The sequence below is a fragment of the Molossus molossus genome, unplaced genomic scaffold (assembly GCF_014108415.1).
Source record: "Molossus molossus isolate mMolMol1 unplaced genomic scaffold, mMolMol1.p scaffold_m16_p_5, whole genome shotgun sequence".
NCBI classification, from domain to species: Eukaryota; Metazoa; Chordata; class Mammalia; order Chiroptera; family Molossidae; genus Molossus; species Molossus molossus.
This window is the reverse complement of record NW_023425388.1, coordinates 116,570,679-116,594,521: the sequence shown is the minus strand read 5'-3', so window position 1 is coordinate 116,594,521 and position 23,843 is coordinate 116,570,679. Positions and strand designations below refer to the sequence as shown.

The following is a 23,843-nucleotide window of genomic DNA, read 5'->3' as shown; positions in this document are numbered from 1 at the left end:
GGACTGCAGCGCCCTTGACAGGGATCCGCGCACGTTCCCGACGGAAGCCGAGGCTCCGTGTGGGTGTGCAACGGATTCAACCACCTGCACAACACCCTAGTGTCTGCAGCAAAGAAGCACTTGAGTCAAAAAGAATGAAGGGGCCTGGCCAGTTTGGCTCAGCGGTTAGAGCCTGCAGACCAAAGAGTCCCGCGTTCGATTCCAGCCAAGGGCAGGTACCTCGGTTGTGGTTCATCCCGGCCCTGGCTGGGGTCGTGCGGGTGGCAACCAGTTGATGTGACTCTCTCACATCGATGTTTCTCTCTCCCTCCCACCCTGTCTGAAGGTGAATGTAAAAATATCCCCGGGTGAGGATTAAAAAAAATGAAGAAACAAAGCAATCGCGATCATATAACAAGGTCACCCATGACACCCAACCACAGAGACGCCTGCACCTCGCAAGTGACTGTCCCTCAGCCACCGTCGGGAAGTCCCTGTGGTCGGCCCTCAGCCTCCCTCCGCCCTTTCCTACCAGTCGCGCGAACGTTCTCCTTCGGGAAACCCACCTGTTCTCAGCCGTCCTCTCCTGCAGCCTCCTGGCCCCCCCAGGCGGGGCTGTAATTCGTCAGCAGTGTGTCCATGTCCGCCGGCCACAAGGTGCGAGGGATCAGGACCCAACGGGGCAGATGACGCCAAGTCCCCAGTTCCTGAAGAGCTCCTCCAGAGGGCGGGGCCAGCACAGGGGCACAGCCCCCGCTGCCTCTGAGCTGAGACCCCCCAGGCCAGGCGGCTCCGCCCTGGTCCTGCAGCCGGCGCCCCTCAGCCCTCAGAACAGCCACAGCCGCAGCCGTGGACACGCAGGTCAGTGAGCCGACAGGCCCCTTCTGCTGCACGCGCGCTACTTTAATTGTCTTTCTCTGTCACCTGCCCATGAGAAGGTCTGGACACTTGGCCCCAGCTGGGGAAGAGGCCCAGGAAGTCTAAAACACAGCCTCCCAGTGGGCGGTGACGGGAGGTGGCCGTCCCTGCATCCGTCCTGCAGTCTGTCCTCAGCCCACCCGCTCCTTTGACTGGAGAGAAAGGGAAAGGAGGTGTCTTGAGTCATAGAGGAAAGACCTGTAACACCGAGCGATGACGTCATAAAAACACGCAGCAACAGAACCGATCATTCCCCCCAAAACGACCGGGGCGGCTGCGTGAACAGCCCCCCGAGGCTCGCTCTGTGGGAGGGGACCGGCCCCTGCGCGTCTCCAAAGGTAAAAACCGCGACTTCCTCTTGGTCGCCGGCTACCTGCAAGCGCCCAATGGCAGCAAACCCCCCTGTCATGACAAGACGCCCCCAAAACCACTGGAAGGAAATGCAGGTCTCCTTGCTTGTGTGCCGCTTTGAGACAGGCTGCAACCGTCTCACCGCACGGTTTGTGCAAGATGACGCGACACTGTGGCGCCCCGTCCGTGGCCGACACATCTTCCAGACCTGGTTCACGAAGTAGCGAGAGGACAGCAACAGGTCGCCAGGGACCCTGCCTCCAGCAGCAGCTGGGTGGAGGCAGGGACCATCCTGCTGGTAACAAAGTAGATGGAAAGTATCTGCACTAATGAGGTCTAGGAAACCACGTGCGACCTTTGGAAAGACCTCGCTGTCTAATTCTATGACTCTTCTTGGGGAAAAGTTAATCTCTTTCCAACCCGCCTCACCCCACTTCCAAAACATCTTCGTTCAGTGGTCTGGGGACCAGAGGACTGTGGTCAGGGGCATCTGGTTGGCCACCCCCAGGGAACCAGGGTGTCCGGAAGCCCGGTGCACTTCCTGCCCCTCCCCCCAGTCGCAGTCCCGGTGACCTGCTAAGCCCCCAAGGGCACCATGAAGCCGGCTTACCTTCCCCCGCGCCCTCTCCTGACATAAGGGGACACCGACAGCTAGCTCTTACTGTCCCCACCGGTCCTTCCTATCGCTGAAAATCATTTCCTGGTAGCGCCTTTTCTAAGGGAAAGGTTTGCCACCCGTGGCTGGCAGCTCCCCTCCGCGCGGTTCACTCTGCCCGTCAACTAGGTTAGCCCTCCACGTGGTTCACTCTGCCCGTCAACTAGGTTAGCCCTCCACGTGGTTCACTCTGCACGTCAACTAGGTTAGCCCTCCGCGTGGTTCACTCTGCCCGTTAACTAGGTTAGCCCTCCGCGCGGTTCACTCTGCCCGTTAACTAGGTTAGCCCTCCGCGCGGTTCACTCTGCCCGTTAACTAGGTTAGCCCTCCGCGCGGTTCACTCTGCCCGTTAACTAGGTTAGCCCTCCGCGCGGTTCACTCTGCCCGTTAACTAGGTTAGCCCTCCGCGCGGTTCACTCTGCATGTTAACTAGGTTAGCCCTCCGCGCGGTTCACTCTGCCCGTTAACTAGCCCTCCGCGCGGTTCACTCTGCATGTTAACTAGGTTAGCCCTCCGCGCGGTTCACTCTGCATGTTAACTAGGTTAGCCCTCCGCGCGGTTCACTCTGCATGTTAACTAGGTTAGCCCTCCGCGCGGTTCACTCTGCATGTTAACTAGGTTAGCCCTCCGCGTGGTTCACTCTGCCCGTCAACTAGGTTAGCCCTCCGCGCGGTTCACTCTGCCCGTCAACTGGGTTAGCCCTCCTCGTGGTTCACTCTGCCCGTCAACTAGGTTAGCCCTCCGCGCGGTTCACTCTGCCCGTCAACTGGGTTAGCCCTCCACGCGGTTCACTCTGCCCGTTAACTAGGTTAGCCCTCCGCGCGGTTCACTCTGCACGTTAACTAGGTTAGCCCTCCGCGCGGTTCACTCTGCCCGTTAACTAGGTTAGCCCTCCGCACGGTTCACTCTGCCCGTCAACTAGGTTAGCCCTCCGCGCGGTTCACTCTGCCCGTTAACTAGGTTAGCCCTCCTCGTGGTTCACTCTGCACGTTAACTAGGTTAGCCCTCCGCGCGGTTCACTCTGCCCGTCAACTGGGTTAGCCCTCCTCGTGGTTCACTCTGCCCGTCAACTAGGTTAGCCCTCCGCGCGGTTCACTCTGCCCGTTAACTAGGTTAGCCCTCCGCGCGGTTCACTCTGCATGTTAACTAGGTTAGCCCTCCGCGCGGTTCACTCTGCACGTTAACTAGGTTAGCCCTCCGCGCGGTTCACTCTGCCCGTTAACTAGGTTAGCCCTCCACGTGGTTCACTCTGCATGTTAACTAGGTTAGCCCTCCACGCGGTTCACTCTGCCCGTCAACTAGGTTAGCCCTCCACGCAGTTCACTCTGCACGTTAACTAGGTTAGCCCTCCGCGCGGTTCACTCTGCCCGTTAACTAGGTTAGCCCTCCGCGCGGTTCACTCTGCCCGTCAACTAGGTTAGCCCTCCACGCAGTTCACTCTGCACGTTAACTAGGTTAGCCCTCCGCGCGGTTCACTCTGCCCGTCAACTAGGTTAGCCCTCCACGCAGTTCACTCTGCCCGTTAACTAGGTTAGCCCTCCGCGCGGTTCACTCTGCACGTTAACTAGGTTAGCCCTCCACGCGGTTCACTCTGCCCGTCAACTAGGTTAGCCCTCCACGCAGTTCACTCTGCCCGTTAACTAGGTTAGCCCTCCGCGCGGTTCACTCTGCCCGTCAACTAGGTTAGCCCTCCGCGCGGTTCACTCTGCACGTTAACTAGGTTAGCCCTCCGCGCGGTTCACTCTGCCCGTCAGCTAGGTTAGCCCTCCACGCAGTTCACTCTGCACGTTAACTAGGTTAGCCCTCCGCGCGGTTCACTCTGCCCGTCAACTAGGTTAGCCCTCCACGCAGTTCACTCTGCCCGTTAACTAGGTTAGCCCTCCGCTCGGTTCACTCTGCATGTTAACTAGGTTAGCCCTCCGCTCGGTTCACTCTGCATGTTAACTAGGTTAGCCCTCCACGCGGTTCACTCTGCCCGTTAACTAGGTTAGCCCTCCACGCGGTTCACTCTGCCCGTTAACTAGGTTAGCCCTCCGCGCAGTTCACTCTGCCCGTTAACTAGGTTAGCCCTCCGCGCGGTTCACTCTGCCCGTTAACTAGGTTAGCCCTCTGCTCGCCGGGAGAACCCTGCCCGACACCTCGCTGCCTGAACTGGACGTTAACCCGCATTTTGTCTGTAAACTAAAAGCAACTGCAACCTCACGTCGTTTTTTTAAAAAGTGTTTTCTTATCTGTTTGATATTGTGAAAGCGTTTGTTGAAACAAGCGATCTTCCGATGGAGAGCCGGTGTTTCCGTGGAGGAGTCAGAGGAGACCCTGCCCTGCGGGAGGCGCAGCAGGGTGCCGGGGGGCAGGGTGTTCGCTGTCAAGCTGGGAGGAAGGAAAAGCCGGCTGTGCAGTGGAGCAGCGAGATGGCCCTGACTCTCCTCAGCCCGCCCTTCCCGGGGAGACACGGGCTCCCACCCTCCAGGGCGCATCCCGTCCCAGCACCTGTCCCCTAACGTGACTGCAAACACCACTCCACCTGCTCCCTCCCCGCACCTGCCAAGGCTGGAGATGGGCTGGGGAACCCCCAGCTCCCCCACAGCTCCCCCACAGCTTGCCCCCAGAAAATGGCCGTTCAATCCACACCAGTGCTGGCTCAGTGAGTCACCTGCACAGGTGGAGCCCCGAGCCCGGGTTCCAGCCGCCTGTTACACAGGACAGCTCCCAGGTATTTGGGAGCCTTCTGGTTCCGCTGTAGTTGAGGCGGATGGCAGCTGTAGGGGAGTCACGAAAGCCAGGGGGGGTCTCTGCACTGCCTAAGGGGCTGCACCCCGAGCTCCCCACTGCCGACCCAGTGAAGCGCCCCAGGCTGACCAGGTTGCTCGGCCTCATCCCCGTCCTCACGCAGATCACGCTCAGCTGCTCCGAGAACCCAGGTTGCCCGAGAGACCCCAAACATCCCCCGCACATCCCAATCACGCATGTCACGCCCAAGCAGCCCACCATCCTCCCAGTTCTCTGGAACCCTGCTCGCCCCCCTGGGCTCCTCCTGATTTCTGGGGCTCTCAGCCACAGAAATGCGCATCACCCCTTCCACACCGCACCCCTCTAAACGTCACAGGAATAGTCCACCGCGAGGGAGCCGAGGCTCCCTGCAACCAATAGCTCCGAGCTGCTGAACCCTGCTTGACGTCACCAAAAACACCAAGGTTCGCCCGCAGGGAAGGGGGAGTGTCTCCAAGAACCCTCTCCTGGCAAGTAGCGGCAGGCTTTGCAGACGTGCCCTGACCTTTGGACACGTGTCACTCATCACGTTGTGAAAAGTGGACCAGAACAACGCATGTGGAAAAAACAAACAAACTGAACTCGGTGACTGAAGACAAACCAGGTGACCTCTGGAGCTCCTTCAGGGCGGCGGGGACGCGGCCACACACGGTGCGCTCAGAACACAGGCAGGAAACCAGACGCAGGGGCAGCAGACACGGGAACACTCACCGACATCCCCCTCCACGCCTGTGCAGAGCACCCTGGCCTGCAAAACATGCCCAGAGATGGGCTCTCTTCCGTGAGAAGGTGACACGCGGAGGCACCGCTCGCATCACGCCGACCGCGCAGCGTCTCGGAAGAGCGATGGGCACACGCGCTTTCAACTGCTCTGTCTCATCGCCACGCACACGCGGGCAGCGACGGACCGCGGGCCCGTGAGAAAGGCTCTGGGGTCATCCAGGTGGGAAAGGCGATTCTGGGCGTCAGTGAGACTTTCGAAGCTCGAGCCCACAGCACAGTGGCTCTGGAGAGGCGGCGGATCGGAGCCGCGCGAGCTGCTGGTGAAGTGTCTGAGCGGCAGCATTCTGTGCCCGAGGAACAGCCCCCCCCAGACCGTGCAAGTTTCAGGATGCACACTGTTTCTGCATTGAGCACCCTACGCTGCAAATTCCACGTAGAATTCTCAAAGTCGAGGGTGGCAAGTGCTCAACGGGGGGCCTGCCGGCCTCCTTTGTAAGCACTTTGTGCGCAAGGATTTCATTTAAAAAGCATCAGTAGGCGCTGGGACAATGGACTCTGACTGGGCAGGTCCTGGAGGGGAATCTTAGTGCCACAGTCTTTAAAGAAAAAGGAAAGCTCTCTGGCCTCTGTGTGGCCACCCCAAAGTTTGTGTTGCCACCCCAAAGTTCGGGTTCCCTCCTCATTCGTTCCAAAGGGCTACCGCGCTATTTTTTCCCCTTTATTGATTTTAGAGAGAGAGGAAAGGGCAGGGAGAGAGATAGAAACATGGATGAGAGAGAACATCGACTGGCCGCCTCCTGCACGCCCCCCACTGGGGATCAGCCCACAACCTGGGCATGTGCCCCGACCGGGAATCGAACCGGCGACCTCTTGGTGCAGGGTCCACGCTCAACCAGAGCCACATCGGCCGGATGACCATGCTGCTTAAAAGGCAAAGTTTAATGATGTTAAACATTTAAAATGCTACTACTACTGAAATACTGTTGTTTGGTATTTGTGTCCAATAAAAAATAAAAAACATGATCCACGTGGACAGGGGAGAGAACCACCAAAGGACTTCCTTTCTCCGTTCATGGGACAATTCCGTTTCCATTTTTATTGTAAACATACAAACATCCGTTAAGCAGCGACTGCATCACGTCTAACAAGCAGCCTCGCCGCGGAGGGGGAGGGAAGGCGGCTCCCCCGCGACCTCGCGGGGCTTCTGGAGGGGGGGCCGGGTGACCACAGCCTTCCTAGAAGCTGACTCGGGGCGTCCTGCTGAGACGGAGACAGTGACTGATGGAAATTCAAGGGAACTCAGTACAACACAAACAAAACGGGGACGGCCCAGAAAGGCCGTGTGCACCGTGAGGGAACTACAGGATGCCACCTGCCACCGGGGGGCCCGGCTCGGCCGCGCTGGTCCAAGGCGGGGGTCCCTGCCCAGAGGGAACCGCCTCAGACCGGGTTCTGCGGGCGCAGAGCCGTGGCCTCGTGGGCTCTGAAGGACAGTTGGATGTGCTTCCTGACTCTGCTTATACCCCAAAGTGAACATGGACGTAAACCTATTAACTACACCAGCCTAAAAAAAGAAGAAAAAACTTTACCGGAAACCTTTCCATTTGCCTTCTTCTCTCCACCATGTTCAAGCCCTTTGCCACTCGGCTGGCGGCCACCCCATCCCACCCTAGCCTGTGCCCCGACGGGGTCACCCCGTTCCACGGCCCCCTGGCTTGACCTCGGCAGGCAGGTCTGTGACGCGGTGAGGCCTGTCCGACGACGTGCCCGCGAACCTGAGGGGACAGGCCCGTCCCGGCTCTGGAGACCGCCAACGCTGGTTCCGAGCCAGGATCGGATACAGGCTGAGAGAGACTGGGGGTTTTTCCTCTCGTTTTTAAGTGAATGCATGTGAAAAACTCTTCTTTTGCAACATAAACTGATAACACAGGAACATGAGAGACACGCGGCCATGACCGTCCCCGCACCCTACGCTTCCTTCCAAGGGCCGCCCCTCCGGCTTCCCCGCTCAGGCGGCTGAGAAGCTTGTCTCTTGACAAGTGAAGACCGAAGGGGATGCATCTGGATTCCGCAGAGACTCCTGACTTTTTTTCTAACTACCTGGAAAACTGACTCAGAATTCGTAGGAGGGAAAGACACGGAGCCAAACCATTTCTCAACCAACGAAGCAATGGAAGGAACCAGACCCTGAAGGACCCGGCTCAGCAACGCAGGTCAGCTCTGCCAGCAGACTCAGGACGCCCTGGGATGTGCCTGGGCCGTAAGCCCCCTCCCCACGTGGGAGCCTTAGGTAAGGGACAGATCCCAGCAGGCCCAGCGGGGGGCAAGGGGAGACAGCGGTGTTTTCTTCGTGCTCGCCGGCTGGGCTCCATTCCGACACTCAGTACATCCTGTCACCACAGGCAGAAGGACAGTGACCCAGACTCGTGAAACGCACAGCGACATGCAATCTAACAATTACAAAATGCCCCAATCGCGAGTAAGCTGTTTGGGCCAAACTGACAATACTCATTACGGGAATACTCTCACGACATAGAAAAACAGATCGATATATTCCTGAATGAAAAAAGTACAAACCATATAACAGTATGTACAATATAATAACATAATATAATATAATATGATATGATATAATATAATATAATATAATATAATAAATATAATATAATATAATAACATTGTTAAGTGTGTGTGTATATACAAGCAAAAAAATTTTTCACTGTATGTGCTAAAAAATGTAAACAGTAGTTATCTCTCTGTATAATGATTTCGCCTCTTGTATTTCTAATCCCAGACTCTTCCACAATGAACAAAAAAGAGGAAAGAGAAATAAAACAGAGAGTACTTGACCAGGCTAGGTTAAATCACATCTTTGTGTGTTTATGAAAAGACTGTCTTCAGCAGGGTCCAAACGGCAACACTTTTTTAAAGTGATAACTTTGAAAGGCCGATGAGAATCAGTAGGTAGAACTAAAAAATAAAAAATAAAATGCTGCTTGAACACCTGATGTCTTTCACTCGTGACCCCTTTCAAGGCACAAAAATGGATGTATTTTAAAATCCTGATGCAAAACACATCTTGGGTTGAAAAAAAAAAGCTAGGTACCACAATAAACAAATACAAATTCTTTCCTTTAAATTTAGAATGGGCACGTCTGAACTGCTTAAAAAGCATGCACACAATTGAAAAGAACCTTCTTGGGAGACGTTCAGACAGTTAACCTATTTGCAAACCACAGTTTCATCTACGTCAACATGCAACATTTTAAAACCACACGAAAGGAAAGGAAATTTTAGTTCGGCTGAGCTGCCACCGGGCTGCGGGGGGCGGCCAGAGGAACAGGCGGCTCTGAAGACGGAGAGGCCCCGGGGCTCGGAGAACGGCGCCCCAGGTATGTCTTTTTAAATACTTAATGTCTGCAACTGTCTTTCCTGGGGAGGGAGACGGTGTTCGGTGTTTCAACCCTGTGAACTGGAAATGTCAAGCTGGAGCAGGTTGCCGTGTAAGAGGGCACCATTATTCACTTGGAACTAAATCCCCACTGTAAACGACACGACGATTGTCTTCCATCTGAAGATCCCAGCCACGCTACAAAAAAGGCTCAATAGGGGAGCACAACTCTTCAGGCAGTCAGACTCATAACGGGATTAATAGCCATGTGGTCGTTACAACCGGGCATGGCAGTTCTTAAAATGACTTCCTTCTGCACACATCACAATAGGTAACTTTGAGAAAATTCCACTGGCAGTTCCACAGAAAAGCAAACGAGTCTGTGTCTTTTCTACGCAAAGGGCATCTGACCCAGAGGAAGGACACACTAGAATTTGGTCCTTGATATTGTTGGGGTTCGTCCGGACACCTCAGATTCCCACAGGCCGATGAGTGGTTGACAGAATCTTCACCGAGACTTTCATTTTCAAATTCGTGATGGGGAACACAGAGGCTGCTAGAGCATGATGTTCCCTCGAGCTGGCATAGCCAAAACTTTGAAATGAAGACATTCGGTGTCTGTGGCAATCGGAGGGGGGCTCGTGGAAGCCACTGACAGGCACCCATGATTCTCGAGCATTACTGACCACGCAGACACACTGGGGTTACTTTTAGATAAACCACCCACGGCTTGTCCATATCAGTCAGTGCCAGTAAAACAAACTGTTCCCTGATCCTCGTTTACCATGTCGGTCTTCTGTGCGATGCGGCTTTACTGTATCCCTGTATGAGCAATGAGGGCACACCGTCACGTTGTTATGTGGCATTTGAAAGACAAGAGCGTACACCCACATCCCAGCCCCTTATACGGAACCAGGAGCAAGGTGGGAGATGAGGGTCAGTCTGCGCCACCCTCAGCTTCTCAGGCAGAGCGGACACTTGTCCAAGAGGCCGCGGGGCACGTGGATAGTTAAACGAAAAGCCAGTCACAAGGAAGCCGGGGAGGACTGCAGCGCCCCCGGGTGTGTAGGGTGGCAGGACCCGGGCACAGGAAGGACTGAGGCAGAAACCCTAGAAAATGATCCGCACGCTCAGATCCCAGCCTGCTGTGACACCCTGAGCTGTGACACCCTGAGCAACCCACGCGCCAGACTTCAGTGTCCTCGAATCATCCGGGACTGCGCTAGATGCTACCAGTAAAGGTTCCCTCCGTCCTTAAAGTCCTTGGATCCCCAAATTGTATCACATCCGGAAGTACAAAGGCAGAAGAAACAGGTCGCAGAACAGTCGAGACCCCACCCATCTAAAGCAGAGAGGAAGGACTAAGCCGGGGGGGGAGGGGGGGGGTTAAAAAAAAGTTTTTTAATTAAATAAAAATAAATAAATAAAATTTAAAAATGCAAACAGAGACAGAGGGGTGGGTAAGGAAGGACTAGGTCACGGGGACTTTGGAAGTAAAGGAGGTTAGACATAAAGGATAGACCTGGGTCTGGTTTTTAAATACAGACATCGTAAAATGAAACAGCAAAATCCACGAATCCTGAACTTGTATGAGCCTTTAGAGAAAAAAAAAACTAAGACTGGACATTGCTTAGAGTCCAGTTCTTGCCACCTGGCAAGGAAGGCTGCACGGCCACAGTCATTCTCCGCACCACCAGCATCATTACCACTCTTGCTATTGTTGTCGAGGCTTCTGAGACCAGACGGTCGGGTGGGGGCCTTGGTTCCGTAGCCAGCAGCACCCTTAACCCTCAGTCTCCTCATCTGGGAAACAGCGATAACACCGCGACAGGAATGACAGGTTAGCAAGCACAGGAGCACAGTGCTCGCTGGTCCCCACGAGTGTAGGACAGGGGACCACTCACGGACCGCGCAGCCCTGTCTCAGGCTGGAAAGGGGCAGGCCACGGGGCAGGCCACGGGCCCTTCCCGGGGCACGAATTCAGGAACACCTGGGTACATCCGCCGTATCAGTCCGCTGGCGCACTGTTTCATCCCAAGGTGCGCACAATGGATCATTAAATAATTAGGAGAATTAGGAATCAGAAAGGCTTCATCAGTTTGGGGGTTTGTGGTTGTGGTTGCTGTTTTTTAAAGGGAGTTTGAGAGAATGGGCTTATTTGGCCTTCTTAGTCAGCCTCTATACCTACTATTCACTCCATTGAAAGTTACCTATCGCCCTGGCCAGTTTGGCTCAGCGGTTAGAGCATCGACCTGCAGACCTGAGAGTCCCAGGTTCGGTTCCTGCTAAGGGAACGTACCTCGGTTGCAGTTTGTCCCCGGCCCGGTTGGGGTCGTGTGGGTGGTGGCCAGGCAGTGTGTCTCTCTCACATCGATGTTTCTCTCTCTCTCTTCCTCCCTCTCTCCCTCCCGCCCTGTCTGAAGATGAATGCAAAAATATCCTCAGGTGAGGATTAAAAAAAAAAGTTACCTATCTATCTTTTCCGCTAAACCATAAAAACAACCTTCCTGTTAAAATGAAAGAAAGGTGCTCACTACGCACGCGGAGGGAGCGCTCACGCAGCAGCCCCAGGGGAAGCAGCCGGGCCGGAGGGGCGGTCTGGCTGGACCGGTCACGGCACTGATGAGGCCCATAAGTCACCCCAAGTTCCAGGGGCACAGGGAACGGCGTTGATCGCGGGCTCTAAGGGTACGTCTTCTGCTTCTGGGCTTGACCGCCTCGAAACCCACAATAAAATAGAAAAACCTCTCAAGTGTCAACAGTAGAAGCCTTGAGACTGATGTAAATGAGCTTCTTTGAGAGTTCCGTGACCAATGCCATGCACCTCGCTACAAGCCTTTAAAACGCATTCTTGGTGAAACTTCTCAGAAACACTGAGAACACAGACACAGCTACACAAGCACTGTCCAACAGAAACAGGATGCAAAGCCCAGAGGCACGTTAGCATTATCCAGTAGTTGCATTTAAAAGAGCCAAAACAAAACAAAAACAAAAAAACAGGAGAGATTAATTTTAATATTATATTTAACCTAATGCAGCAAAAATATTTTGACACGTGCTCAGTATAAAAATACCAACGAGATGGTTTACTAATTGTTGTACCGTTTGCGTAAACTCATACAATTCCACCACGTGGACTATTTTTTTGAATACTGTGTGCCGAATCTTTGAAACCCAGTGTGCACTTCTCACTGACAATGCATGTCGAGCCAGCCTGGCCACGTTTCCAGTGCTCGGTGGGTCCACGTGGCCACCACCTACACGGTGGACACCACGGGACCACGATGAAACTGGAGTCAGAAAACAGGACGCCACAGGCATCCATTCTGGTCCAGATTCTAATCCAACTCTTTCTGCTAAAAAGAAACATTTAAGTTTGATTGTACAAGTGTTCTAGTAGGTTAGACAATAAAGGGTCTGGTTTTGAGATACTTTCTTTTCCATTTCAGTACAATTTTCTGTTCCCCTCACCACGCCCCCAGGCTAGAATCTTCCGGCACCAGCAGTTCTATGGGTCTGTGGTCAAAGAAGCCAGGTGACCTTATTGAAGGCTCTGCAGGGTCAGCCACAACCAGACCACCCGCCTCCAGTTTCCTCTCTCGTTCTCAGAATTTCAGCTTATGTGTCTCCTCTGCAAACCAACTTCCAGCCCACCGGTAGCAAGAGCTATCAGAAGGCAGAAGCGTGAGGCCAAAAATATCCCTTCTAGAAGCTCGGCTACCTGGGATTTCCCAAAAACACAACCTCAGACCTTGGAAAACCCAGGCTTCCTCACATCTAAGAGGTTCCTTCCAGTCCCTTCCAGCAGCGAGATTCTGAGAACGAGAGGGACTGGGAGTGTGGTGCTGTGAGTGAAAATGTCTTTAAAGAACAAGGTTTCTCATCCGAATTACTAACCACCCTTCCCTTCTGTTCACAGCTGCTCTGAAAAGCTCTTTCCTTGGGCAGAGTGGTCCCTCCCGCCCCCCGAGATGACGAACAGCTCCGTCTTCTGTCCCGTTTACACAAGCCTGGAGCCCTTCACGTACTTCTTCTATCTGGTTTTCCTCGTTGGAATCATCGGAAGCTGTTTTGCAACCTGGGCCTTCGTGCAGAACCACACCCAGCACAGGTGTGTGAGCATCTACCTGATCAACCTGCTGACGGCCGACTTCCTGCTGACGCTGGCGCTGCCGGTGAAGATCGCCGTGGACCTGGGGGTGGCGCCCTGGAAGCTGAAGATGTTCCACTGCCAAGTGACCGCCTGCTTCATCTACATCAACATGTACCTGTCCATCATCTTCCTGGCCTTCGTCAGCATCGACCGCTGCCTGCAGCTCACGCGCAGCTGCAAGGTGTACCGGATCCAGGAACCCGGGTTCGGCAAGATGATCTCGGCCGTCGTGTGGGTCATGGTCCTTCTCATCATGGTCCCGAACATGGTGATTCCCATCAGGGACGTCAAGGAGAAGCCGAACGTGGGGTGCATGGAGTTCAAGAACGAGTTCGGGAGAAACTGGCACCTGCTGACCAACTTCATAAGCGTGGCTATATTTCTGAACTTCTCCGTCATCATCTTAATCTCCAACTGCCTCGTGATCCGGCAGCTCCGCAGGAACAGAGATAGTGACGCGTACCCGAACGTGAAAAGGGCTCTCGTCAACGTCCTCCTGGTGACGACTGCCTACGTGGTCTGCTTCGTCCCCTACCACATGGTCCGGATCCCGTACACGCTCAGCCAGACGGAAGTCATCTCCGACTGCCCCACGCGGGTTTCGCTCTTCAAGGCCAAAGAGGCCACGCTGCTCCTGGCCGTGTCCAACCTGTGCTTTGACCCGATCCTGTACTACCACCTGTCAAAGGCGTTCCGCGGGAAGGTCACCGCCACGTTTGCGTCACACAAGGAGAGCAGGGCTCAGAGAGAAAAACCGAGCTGTGGAACCAACGCATAAACCGGGGGATGGGGCTGTGACCTCCCTCTGCCACCTCTCCCCGCCGGGCACTCGGGACAGACAGCTGGGAAAGGGACAAGGGCGCACGGACAGCTGGCGGGTGCGGCCTGGTGGACCAGGACCCTGACGTTGAATGCAAACCAAACAGCATTTCTCAGTTGTCAAGCCGAATATTTGTCCAGAAAATATAACAATTTTTTTTTTTTTTTGGTACGTGCCCCTAGCGGGAACCGAACCCGGGACCCTCTGGTCCGCAGGCCGACGCTCCGACCGCTGAGCCAAACGGCCAGGGCGAAAGAGCAACGATTCTTGTTGGAGCAGGTGTAAAGCCCTGCCACAGCCTGGAAATCCCGACGACTTCGACGACACAGACGCAGAGGCTCTCGGGAGGCACTCGGCGAAATGCCAGGAACTGACGTCCTGACGCAAATACGCAAAGCGCAGGTGCGCCTCCAACACAGATTGCAACCGCACGGGTCCACCCACCTGCAAACTGTTCAATAGGCACGTAGAGTCTTATAAAGGCGTGTTCTCGTCCTTATGACTTCCTCGGTAACATTTTCCTCTCTCCAGCTTACTTTACTGTAAGAATACAGTACTTCATGCACAGAACATAGAAAACATGCTAACCGATCGTGTGCAACATCAGCAAAGCCTTCCAGACTGACAGACCTGGGGGGGAGGGAGATGAACCACAGACTTTATATGCACGTCTGCGTAACCAATGGACACGGACAACAGTGCTGGGGGGGGATCGGGAGAAGGGTGTCTGGGGGGAAAAAGGCGAAACATCTGTAACAAAAATCAATTAATTCATAAAAATTTAAAAAATAATAACAATAATAATAAGCGAAAAGAGAAAGAGAGGAAGGGAGGGAGGGAGGGAGGGAGGGAGGGAGGGAGGGAGGGAAGGAGGGGTCAGCAAATCCTCTGGTCCACGGTGGGCTACCGGCAGCTACATCTTGGGGGAGTCAGAAGTTACATGCAGGTTTCTGACTGTGGGGTCAGCACCCTGACCTCCTCATCGTTCGAGGTACAACTATAAACTCGATATACGTTGGCATAAAACCCTTCAGCAACACAATTCAAAGCCCTTTAGGTCACTTAAAAAACAAAAAGCCAGCTTACTTCCCACGAACCCACTGAGCCCGATTTATGTTCCAACCTCCACATCAAAGAAGGTAACCTCCTAGGCTCACTAGTCCGCTTTTTAACATCTCATGGTTTTCTAACATAATAACTATAAAAAACATTCACTTCTACACAGGCTTGAAAATACATGGATATTTTTTAATGTACTATATCTACTATATTCTAGTTGAAAATTATAACTCAAGATGTTCTACTGTTAGGAATGACCAATCCAGCGGTTTCTTATTTGTATTTTGTAGTAATATGAAGTAGCCCCTGTAACATTTTCAAGGGGCATTGTTCAATTATACTAACTGCTAAAAACTACTACTTTGGAACTAGAAAGTCACATTAAAGTTATGGAAAAAGAGCATCAGTCAAATGGTCTTAAAACAGGTATGCCAACTCCACCTAGCAAAGCCTGGGCCAGGGGCCGGGCTGGTGCGGCTCAGACCCCAAAGACGAGCCTGACCCCATGTGGGGCCAGCGGCTGAGTGGTGACCCCAGCTCTTAGGGTCAGCCCTTTGATCTCTCCACTGTCGGTGAAGCAGAAAGAATTCAATAGAGGGTGAAATAAAAGACTTACTTAGACATAAACAGATTGGAACATCTAGATAAACAGATTGGAACGTCTAGATAAGCATACACGGGGTTTTGTAGGTTTTTTTCTTCTCAGTAGTAAGAGCTCTTACCGAAACGACAGGTGATCCGTTAACATTCGCCGCCGTGGTTAAGGAACGGTGTTCCTGGAAGCTACAAGTTTGCCTCCAGATGCACTTTTAGATCTGCCTTGAGAAGGGTTATTTTCTAAAGCCGGACCCACGACAACGCCTGTCTACAGTTTCACAACTATATTCTCTGAGTTTGAAGAGCGTCATAAAGGAGAAAATGTACACTCCTAACAGGGCACGCACAGAACAGGTTCTAGCCAGCTGGCGGCAGCGACAGGAACCCCTCCGCATCGCAGAGCTGACACCTCGGGTATAATGACGCACCTGTCACAGGCTGGTCATCTAAGGACAGGTTTTGACTCATGGGCAGATCAAGACCAAATTCCTATAAGAACACACACAAAACTAGTTTATTTTTCAGACGCTTTTGGTCAAGTTCCTTTGAGTCATTCTCCTTGGCCTTCACTCACTAGGGCCACATCCTAGGTTAAAAAAAAACAACAAAAAACCTTTGCAAAAAATCATATTCTTACATTCTCCTCACATGCCTGGTAAATAAACCCAAGGGTCCTTTCCAGTAAGGCAGTGAGCCAGACCTTGCAGTATCCCTGATGTCCGGGTTACATTGTACATACTTCTATTTCCCGTTAGTGATGCTTTGCAGCATCCCTGATGTCCGGGTTACATTGTACATACTTCTATTTCCCTTTAGTGATGCTTTGCAGCATCCCTGATGTCCGTGTTACATTGTACATACTTCTATTTCCCGTTAGTGATGCTTTGCAGCATCCCTGATGTCCGTGTTACATTGTACATACTTCTATTTCCCTTTAGTGATGCTTTGCAGCATCCCTGATGTCCGTGTTACATTGTACATACTTCTATTTCCCTTTAATGATGCTTTGCAGCATTCCTGATGTCCGGGTTACATTGTACATACTTCTATTTCCCTTTAGTGATGCTTTGCAGCATCCCTGATGTCCGGGTTACATTGTACATACTTCTATTTCCCTTTAGTGATGCTTTGCAGCATCCCTGATGTCCGGGTTACATTGTACATACTTCTATTTCCCTTTAGTGATGCTTTGCAGCATCCCTGATGTCCGGGTTACATTGTACACACTTCTATTTCCCTTTAGTGATGCTTTGCAGCATCCCTGATGTCCGGGTTACATTGTACACACTTCTATTTCCCTTTAGTGATGCTTTGCAGCATCCCTGATGTCCGGGTTACATTGTACATACTTCTATTTCCCTTTAGTGATGCTTTGCTCTAAATTATATCCACAGTAAAAGGGGGTTTAGGGCGACTGGTGATGGAAGGGTACAAAGTATATCCTGCCACACTGATTTTCTAGAAGTTCTTTCAACGACTGCAATCCAGCTGAATTACGCCATAGCCCATCACGAGAACTAGCCACTAGAGATCAGTCACGTCCTTTCCTCCAAGCAAGCGGACTGTGCTTAGCATACTGACCGCTGGGCAAGACTGTGGAGCTCGAGGTCACGCGAACGGAAGAATCAAGTCCAAGCCCGGGGAGCACCCTGCTCTGACCCAGGCTCAGGCGAGGGGCTGGGGGGGCCTGCAAAGCCCTGCTCACCCAGGGAGACGCCCAGAACCCTCACCAATGTCAACCGTCCCCAGCATTTTGCCAAAGTTGCTTCATTCCCCCTCTCCGTTTTCTTCTTTTTAAAAAATAAACTTTTTACTGTGAAGTAATATGAAAAGTATAAGACAGGCACAAATATGGTGCAGAGTTCCCGTACACTCTCCGGCCGCATGTGCCCTGATGTTCACGCCTTTGTCAGCCCTGGGACATCAACACCAGGGCTCTGCTGTTCACTCGACTCCAGACCTCAGTCCCCAACCCCTGCTCCCCTCGACTGTTTTAAAACAAACCCCAGAGAGCATGATGGTCCATCCATGAATTCTTCAGGGTGTGTCTCTCTGAAACGTCAGGCTATCCTTTCTGTGGCCCTAAATTAGGAGGTCACCCCATTATATTAAAAATGAGTGACAATCACAGGTAACAGCTGAAAAATGTCGAAATATTCAGCCAGTGGTGAACAGGAAAGAATTATGGCAACTTTTAATATAGACCTGGACACAGAAAAATTATCTCCAACAAATGGGTTCTTATTTAAAATAATAAAAATAGAAAAAATACACGGATGTAGTGACTTTGACATTTCAGAAGAAGTTCCACAGTAACCAATAAATAAATAAACACATGTAAGAAAATATTTAGCCTGCAGGTCAAAACTCCCCAAAGGTATCCAGGAAATAACATAATCTACACCTCACAATCACATTTTTGTTAAAATAACAACAATGACAGTCTTTGATGAAAATTACTCACTCGAGTTACCCGGAAAATAAAATCCCAGGAAGAAATGAGAGTGAACCTAAAAATAAAATCTTGGCCCCTGTCGTCATTACTAAAACCAAAAACCTAGACTTGCTCCTCCAGAGAGCAGGGGACATCATTCTATGACTCACACACTGAATTTCCGGGCAAGTGTTTCCCACGTGCTACCCAGCTCTCAACGCAACAGGTCAAAATCCAAACCCAGCCCGGGTGCGACCTCTGCGACGAAGCCCTCACGACGTCTCGGTCCGGTGCCCTCTCTCCCCCTTCCGGCATCTATTCCTGGGGCGTGGAAGAGACCCCAGAATGTCGAACGGTTCACCTCGCAGTGGGCACTTGGGTTTTCCCTCAGTGGCTGCACTTATTCAAGGCTTGTCATTTTAGAGACATGTGTCCCCTCTCATCTTACTCATCTTTCCTGTGCCCCAAAGTCTTACTCATCTGCCAGTTACCAAAAGCACCTACCGCTACGCGCACAAGTGCTGTTCAGTGCTCTGGTTTCAAAGTAAAACAAGAAAACCCACCGAGACATTGCCTGGGTGACGCCAACACTCTCGACAAAAGGGTCCCGACGTAGAAAGTGCTGCTCAATCTAGCCAGCCGGTGCCATCCCACCGGGAACCGGACGACACCAGCACACAAGCCGCGGGGTCAGAATTGCAACGAAAGGGCACTGCATGCACCACCGTCCGCTCTCCCGCGTACCCCTCTGCAAGCAGCTGGCTAATCGACGGCTGGCAACCCTGTGACGACATCATCAGACTGTCGGCGGACCGCGGCGGAGACTCACCAGAGGTATGGGAAAATGGGTCGCGTACTGCCGGTGTCTCAGGAGGTCATAGTTCGACGGGAAAATCAACTCTCTCGGTTTTTCTCTCTTCGATAACTTCTCGCCGGTCACCGACATCCTCCTGCCCAGGGAAGGGGTGGCGGTGTCACAGGACTCCCCGGGCATGGGCGAGAACATCTGCAAGACCATGTTGGAGACGCTCAGTGGGGGAGCCAGCCCCCGTGCCCCACACGCGCTCCAAGCACACAGGACACGCATTCAAAGCCCTTTCCTCGCTGGAGCAAAATAGACACAGAAATGGCGTTAGTTTCCACCAACTCAGATTCGGGTCACTGGGAAGCCGTCGCCATCGCCCCCACTTCTGGAGACGGGACGTGCCAGCCGCCCAGGGGTGCATTTCCGGCAGGGCCAAGGGAACAGCCGCTTACGGGGCTGGGTTTCCTCCTCGGGCTACATTCCCTACGGGAACACGCACAGAAAGAGGGGGCTCCCAGAGCTGCTGAAGAACATAAACGTTTTGGTCTGTTTCCCCCAAACAATATTTTTGATAAAAGAGTTACTCATGGCCCAGCCGGTGTGGCTCAGGAGCTGAGCGTCGGCCCTGCACCAAGAGGTCGCCGGTTCAATTCCCGGTCAGGGCACATGCCCAGGCTGTGGGCCTGATCCCCAGTGGGGGGTGTGCAGGAGGCGGCCAGTCGATGTTCTCTCTCATCCATGTTTCTCTCTCTCTCTCCCTCTCCCTTCCTCTCTCTAAAAAAAAAAAAAATCAGTAAAGAACAAAAGAAAAGAGTTACTCGTTAAGAGTGATGAGTAACTCCCAGGAGGAAGATCACGTAACTACACTTGGATGAGGAGAAAGCAAGGCAGGTCCAGGCCCCGGAGAGCTCTCGTTCAGAAGCCAACACAGACACAGTGAATCACCATGAGCATCATGTGAAACTCCCACACCCCCCAGTCCCGAGGTGCCACCTCAGACGGCACACGGGGTGGGCGACCTGGGGCACGGGGAGGGGTGCCCTCTCCCAAGGCGGTCGGCCTGGGCGTCAGCTCCAAGCCACGGCGCTGAGCGGCTGTGCCCGGGGGGAAGGCACCGCACCCTCCAGTGCCAGGCGGAAAACAGGACGGAGGCAAGTTGGCGTAGGACCGGGCGGGGGGGCTGGAAATGGTCAATAAGAATTCGAAGGTGCGCCCTGGCCGGTTTGGCACAGCAGTTAGAGCGTCGGCCTGCGGTCCGGAGAGACCCGGGTTTGGTTCCCGCTAAGGGCATGTACCTCGGTTGCAGTTTGTCCCCGGCCCTGGTTGGTCGTGCGGGTGGCAGCCACTCGATGTGTCCCTTTCACGTCGATGTTTCTCTCTCTCTCTCTCTCCCTCCTGCTCTATCTGAACAAAGAATGAAAAAGTGTCCTCGGGTGAGGATAAAAAAAAAAAAGAATTCGAAGGTGGGACGTACTGGAAATTCCAAACCAAAGTCAGTTTGAAAGTCACTCTCATCGACGCCATCACAGGGGAGCGGCTCCCGAGTCAGTGCCCCCGTTCCCTCCCGGTCTGGCCCTGAACGGTGCCCAGAGACGGTCCCAGGGGAACCGCGGCAGCTCATTCAAACCCCGAAGCGAGAACGTGGCAGCAACAGTTTAACCGCCCTGCCTCGTTTCCTCTTAGTGCTTTCTCCCAAAACAAAGAAGTCTGAGGACAGGCACTGCCCTGGGAAGTCGCACTCTGAGTCCCCAGGGTGGGAAAGAGCCGACGGCCGTGGCATCTAAGGGGCGAGCACATCCACTTCCTCATAAGAGATCTGACTGCGGTGCCCTCGACGGGCTGTTCCCAGCCACGGGCTCAGCAACGTGCTCAGCAAGAAAAGCCTCAGGGTATGAAAGTCTCGGATAAAAGATGCCCTGACATCCGAGAACAACAAAGAAAAATCCGAAACAGAGAAAACGCCGAAGTCGGTGTGAGTAGCTTCCCTTTTTTTATCCTACGTAACTTATACTGTGGACAAATAATGTAAAAACAAAAGTATTTACATTAAAGAAATAGGTTTTTTTTTTTTTTAAATCCCTGCACTATTCAGTCACCAAATCTTAGGAGCGTGAACTGTGAACCAATGTGTGCGATTCTAACGTCAGGTTCTTAAGTCACAAGTGTAGGTGCTGTTTTACAAAATAGAATGTTTCTCTCCAAGAACCAATACGAGGCTTTTTTTTTTTTTTTTTTTTTTTTTTATCCTCACCCGAGGACATTTTTCCATTTTTTGTTCAGGTAGAGTGGGAGGGAGAGAGGAACAGAGAGAGAGAGAGAAACATCGATGTGAAAGGGCCACATCGAGTGGCTGCCACCCGCACGACCAACCAGGGCCGGGGACAAACTGCAACCGAGGTACATGCCCTTAGCGGGAACCGAACCCGGGTCTCTCTGGACCACAGGCCGACGCTCTAACCGCTGAACCAAACTGGCCAGGGCAAGGCTTTTATTTTTAAGGAAGTGTCACAATCTCTGTCACCATGTTCTACCATTTCCCATCACCAGCTTCGTGCTTTTTTGCCTTGAAAAATTCCGTAGGTATCTGGAACAATGTCCGGAAATACCAGAACCTGGCAGAAAATGATAAAGCCCATATACTCACAGCATAATATAACGAGTGGAAAAGAACAACTTCCAAACATTTGAGAACCAGATTTCGTTTCTGATGAATGGAAATGAAAACATGACGTGTTAAGACTAAAACGGGCCCTGGCCAGTTTGGCTCAGCGGTTAGAGCGTCGGCCTGCGGTCCAGAGTCCTGGGTTCGGTTCCCGCTAAGGGCGCGTACCTCGGTTGCCGTCTGTCCCCGGACCCAGTTGGGTCATGTGGGTGGCGACCACTTACTGTGTCCCTTTCACGTCGATGTTTCTCTCTCTCTCCCTCACACTCTATCTGAAGATGAAATGCAAAAATGTCCTCGGGTGAGGATTAAAAAAAAAAAAAAAAAAAGGCTAGAACAGAATTTCCCATTATGTATAAAAGAGTGGTCCCAGTGCTGCACAACAGATACTGGGGCACACGCTGCTCAGAACGACAATGCGCCAGGACGTCAGGGCCCGAACGAGCCCAGCTCGGAGGCACGACATGCGGGGAGCCCGAGGGTTGGAGATTCCTGCAGCTGGAAGCAGATCAGGGCGGCGCACGGGGAAGGCTGGGGCCTGCCGGTCACGGTTCCGTCTCCCCACCAGCGGTGTCAGGGCACCCACAGGGAAGGCTGGGCACGTGGTCCCGTGCGGCTGCTCCCTCAAGAACACACCTCAGGAGTAACCACGCTTCGATCGGAATAACCCCAGAGGTTTGGGTGGGGCAGGCACCCGGGCCCTACCTCCATCTTCAGGTCGTGGTCCTTGGGGTAGTACTCATCGGCGTGCTCTCCCGAGGGCGACCGAGGCCGCGTGGAGGCGGCGACCGCCAGGTCCCCCCGCGAGATGAGGGTGCACATGTACGCGTCGTGGGAGAAGACGTCGAGCCGGATGAACTCGCAGAACAGCAGCACCAGGTTCACGAACTCCACCTTCTCGCACTCGCTGCTGGGATCCGCTGGAGGGAAACGAGTCAGGAATTCAGTCCCCCGGACCCGTTGGAATATAAAAGACATGTTTCTTTTTCCATTTCTAAGGCTGCCCTGGCCAGTTTGGCTCAGCGGTTAGAGCGTCGGCCCGCGGACCAGAGAGGCCTGGGTTCGGTTCCTGCTAAGGGCAGGTACCCCGCTGGGGGTCATGTGTGTGGCAGCCACCCAATGTGTCTCTCCCAAATCGATGTTTCTCGCTCTCTCCTTCCCCCCTCCACCCCCAGCTCTATCTGAGGATAAATGCAAAAATGTCCTTGGGTGAGGATAAAAAAAATTGCTAAGGTGTAACAATATTATTACCAGTTTTCATATATTTTTGTTTCCAAAATCAACGATTATCAGAAAATTCACTATGAGGCAATGTTGTCCATAGAGAAATGACACGCAGGAATTGACAAATACTATCCAGTATGCCAAGGACAACTTCAAGTTTAAAGACAGTGGTCCCTTGCAAACGAAGTACTATTTAAATAGTAATATAAACACGTAAAATTTCAGGTTAAAAAAAAAAAAAAAAAACTGGCCTAGACTGCTGTTCTCTGGTTTTATTACTAAAACGGCTAGTGGCAAAGAGTCTATGCAGGTCCTCTGCTCATTTTTTGTTTCTTTTTAATCCTCACCCGACGACATTTTTCCACTTTTTGTTCAGATAGAGCAGGAGGGAGGGAGAGAGAGAGAAACATCGATGTGAAAGGGACACATCGAGTGGCTGCCACCCGCACGACCAACCAGGGCCGGGGACAAACTGCAACCGAGGTACGTGCCCTTAGCGGGAACCGAACCCGGGTCTCTCCGGACCGCAGGCCAACGCTCTAACTGCTGAGCCAAACCTGCCAGGGCTCATTTTTTTTTAATTGGGTTGTCTGTCTTCCTTTTGTTGAGTTGTATGAGTACAACTCATATTTTTTAAAATTAACCTCTTATCCAAATATCATCAGTAAATATGCTCTCCCATACAGCCGGTTCCCTTTTCATATTGATGCTGGATTCCTGAGCTTTCTAATTTGATGTGGATGGGCAGAGGACCTGAATAGACACCTCTCCAAACAGGACATACAAAGGGCCAAGAAACATATGAAGAAATGCTCAACATCACTAATCATCAGAGAGATGCAAAAACAAAAATTTGTTTTTCACTCCTCAACTGAGGACATTTTTGCATTCATCTTCAGATAGAGCAAGAGGGAGGGAGGGAAGAGGAGAGAGAGAGAGACGTCGATGTGAGAGAGACACATCGACTACTGGCTGCCACCCCCACGACCCCTGCCAGGGTGAGGATATACTGCAACTGAGGTACATGCCCTTAACAGGAATCAAACCCAGGACTCTCTGGACCATGGACCGATGCTCTAACCACTGAATAAACCGGCCAGGGCAGAGAGATGCAAATTAAAATGACTGTGAGGTATCCTCACACTCCCCAGAATGGCCGCCATCAACAAATCATCAAACAAGTGTTGGCGAGGGTGTGGAGAAAAGGGGACACTAGTACACTGCTGGTGGGAATGCAGACTGGTGCAGCCACTATGGAAAACAATATGGTGTTACCTCAAAAAGTTAAAATTGAACTTCCATT

At 52.5% G+C, this 23,843-nt stretch overlaps 2 protein-coding genes across 2 annotated transcripts in view; one reads left to right on the top strand and one right to left on the bottom strand.

The window, feature by feature from the left end:
* The window catches only part of LOC118617051 (mediator of RNA polymerase II transcription subunit 12-like protein), a 173,475-nt gene that overhangs the window by 46,421 nt on the left and 103,211 nt on the right, over positions 1 to 23,843 (bottom strand). The window contains exons 22-23 of the mRNA XM_036242536.1: positions 22,022 to 22,236; positions 18,679 to 18,855 (exon numbers count right to left, since the gene is read on the bottom strand). Coding sequence (XP_036098429.1) covers positions 18,679 to 18,855; positions 22,022 to 22,236 — 392 coding nt within the window. The remainder of the gene's footprint in view (positions 1 to 18,678; positions 18,856 to 22,021; positions 22,237 to 23,843) is intronic.
* On the top strand, positions 8,708 to 13,784 carry GPR171 (G protein-coupled receptor 171). The gene is made up of 2 exons (XM_036243954.1): positions 8,708 to 8,787; positions 12,706 to 13,784. Exon 2 carries the CDS (start codon positions 12,758 to 12,760, stop codon positions 13,715 to 13,717), a length of 960 nt encoding a protein of 319 aa, XP_036099847.1. The 5' UTR covers positions 8,708 to 8,787; positions 12,706 to 12,757; the 3' UTR covers positions 13,718 to 13,784.

Coding starts and splice junctions, on each gene's coding strand:
- GPR171 (XM_036243954.1), top strand. CDS start 12,758: ATGACGAACAGCTCCGTCTTCTGTCCCGTTTACACAAGCCTGGAGCCC.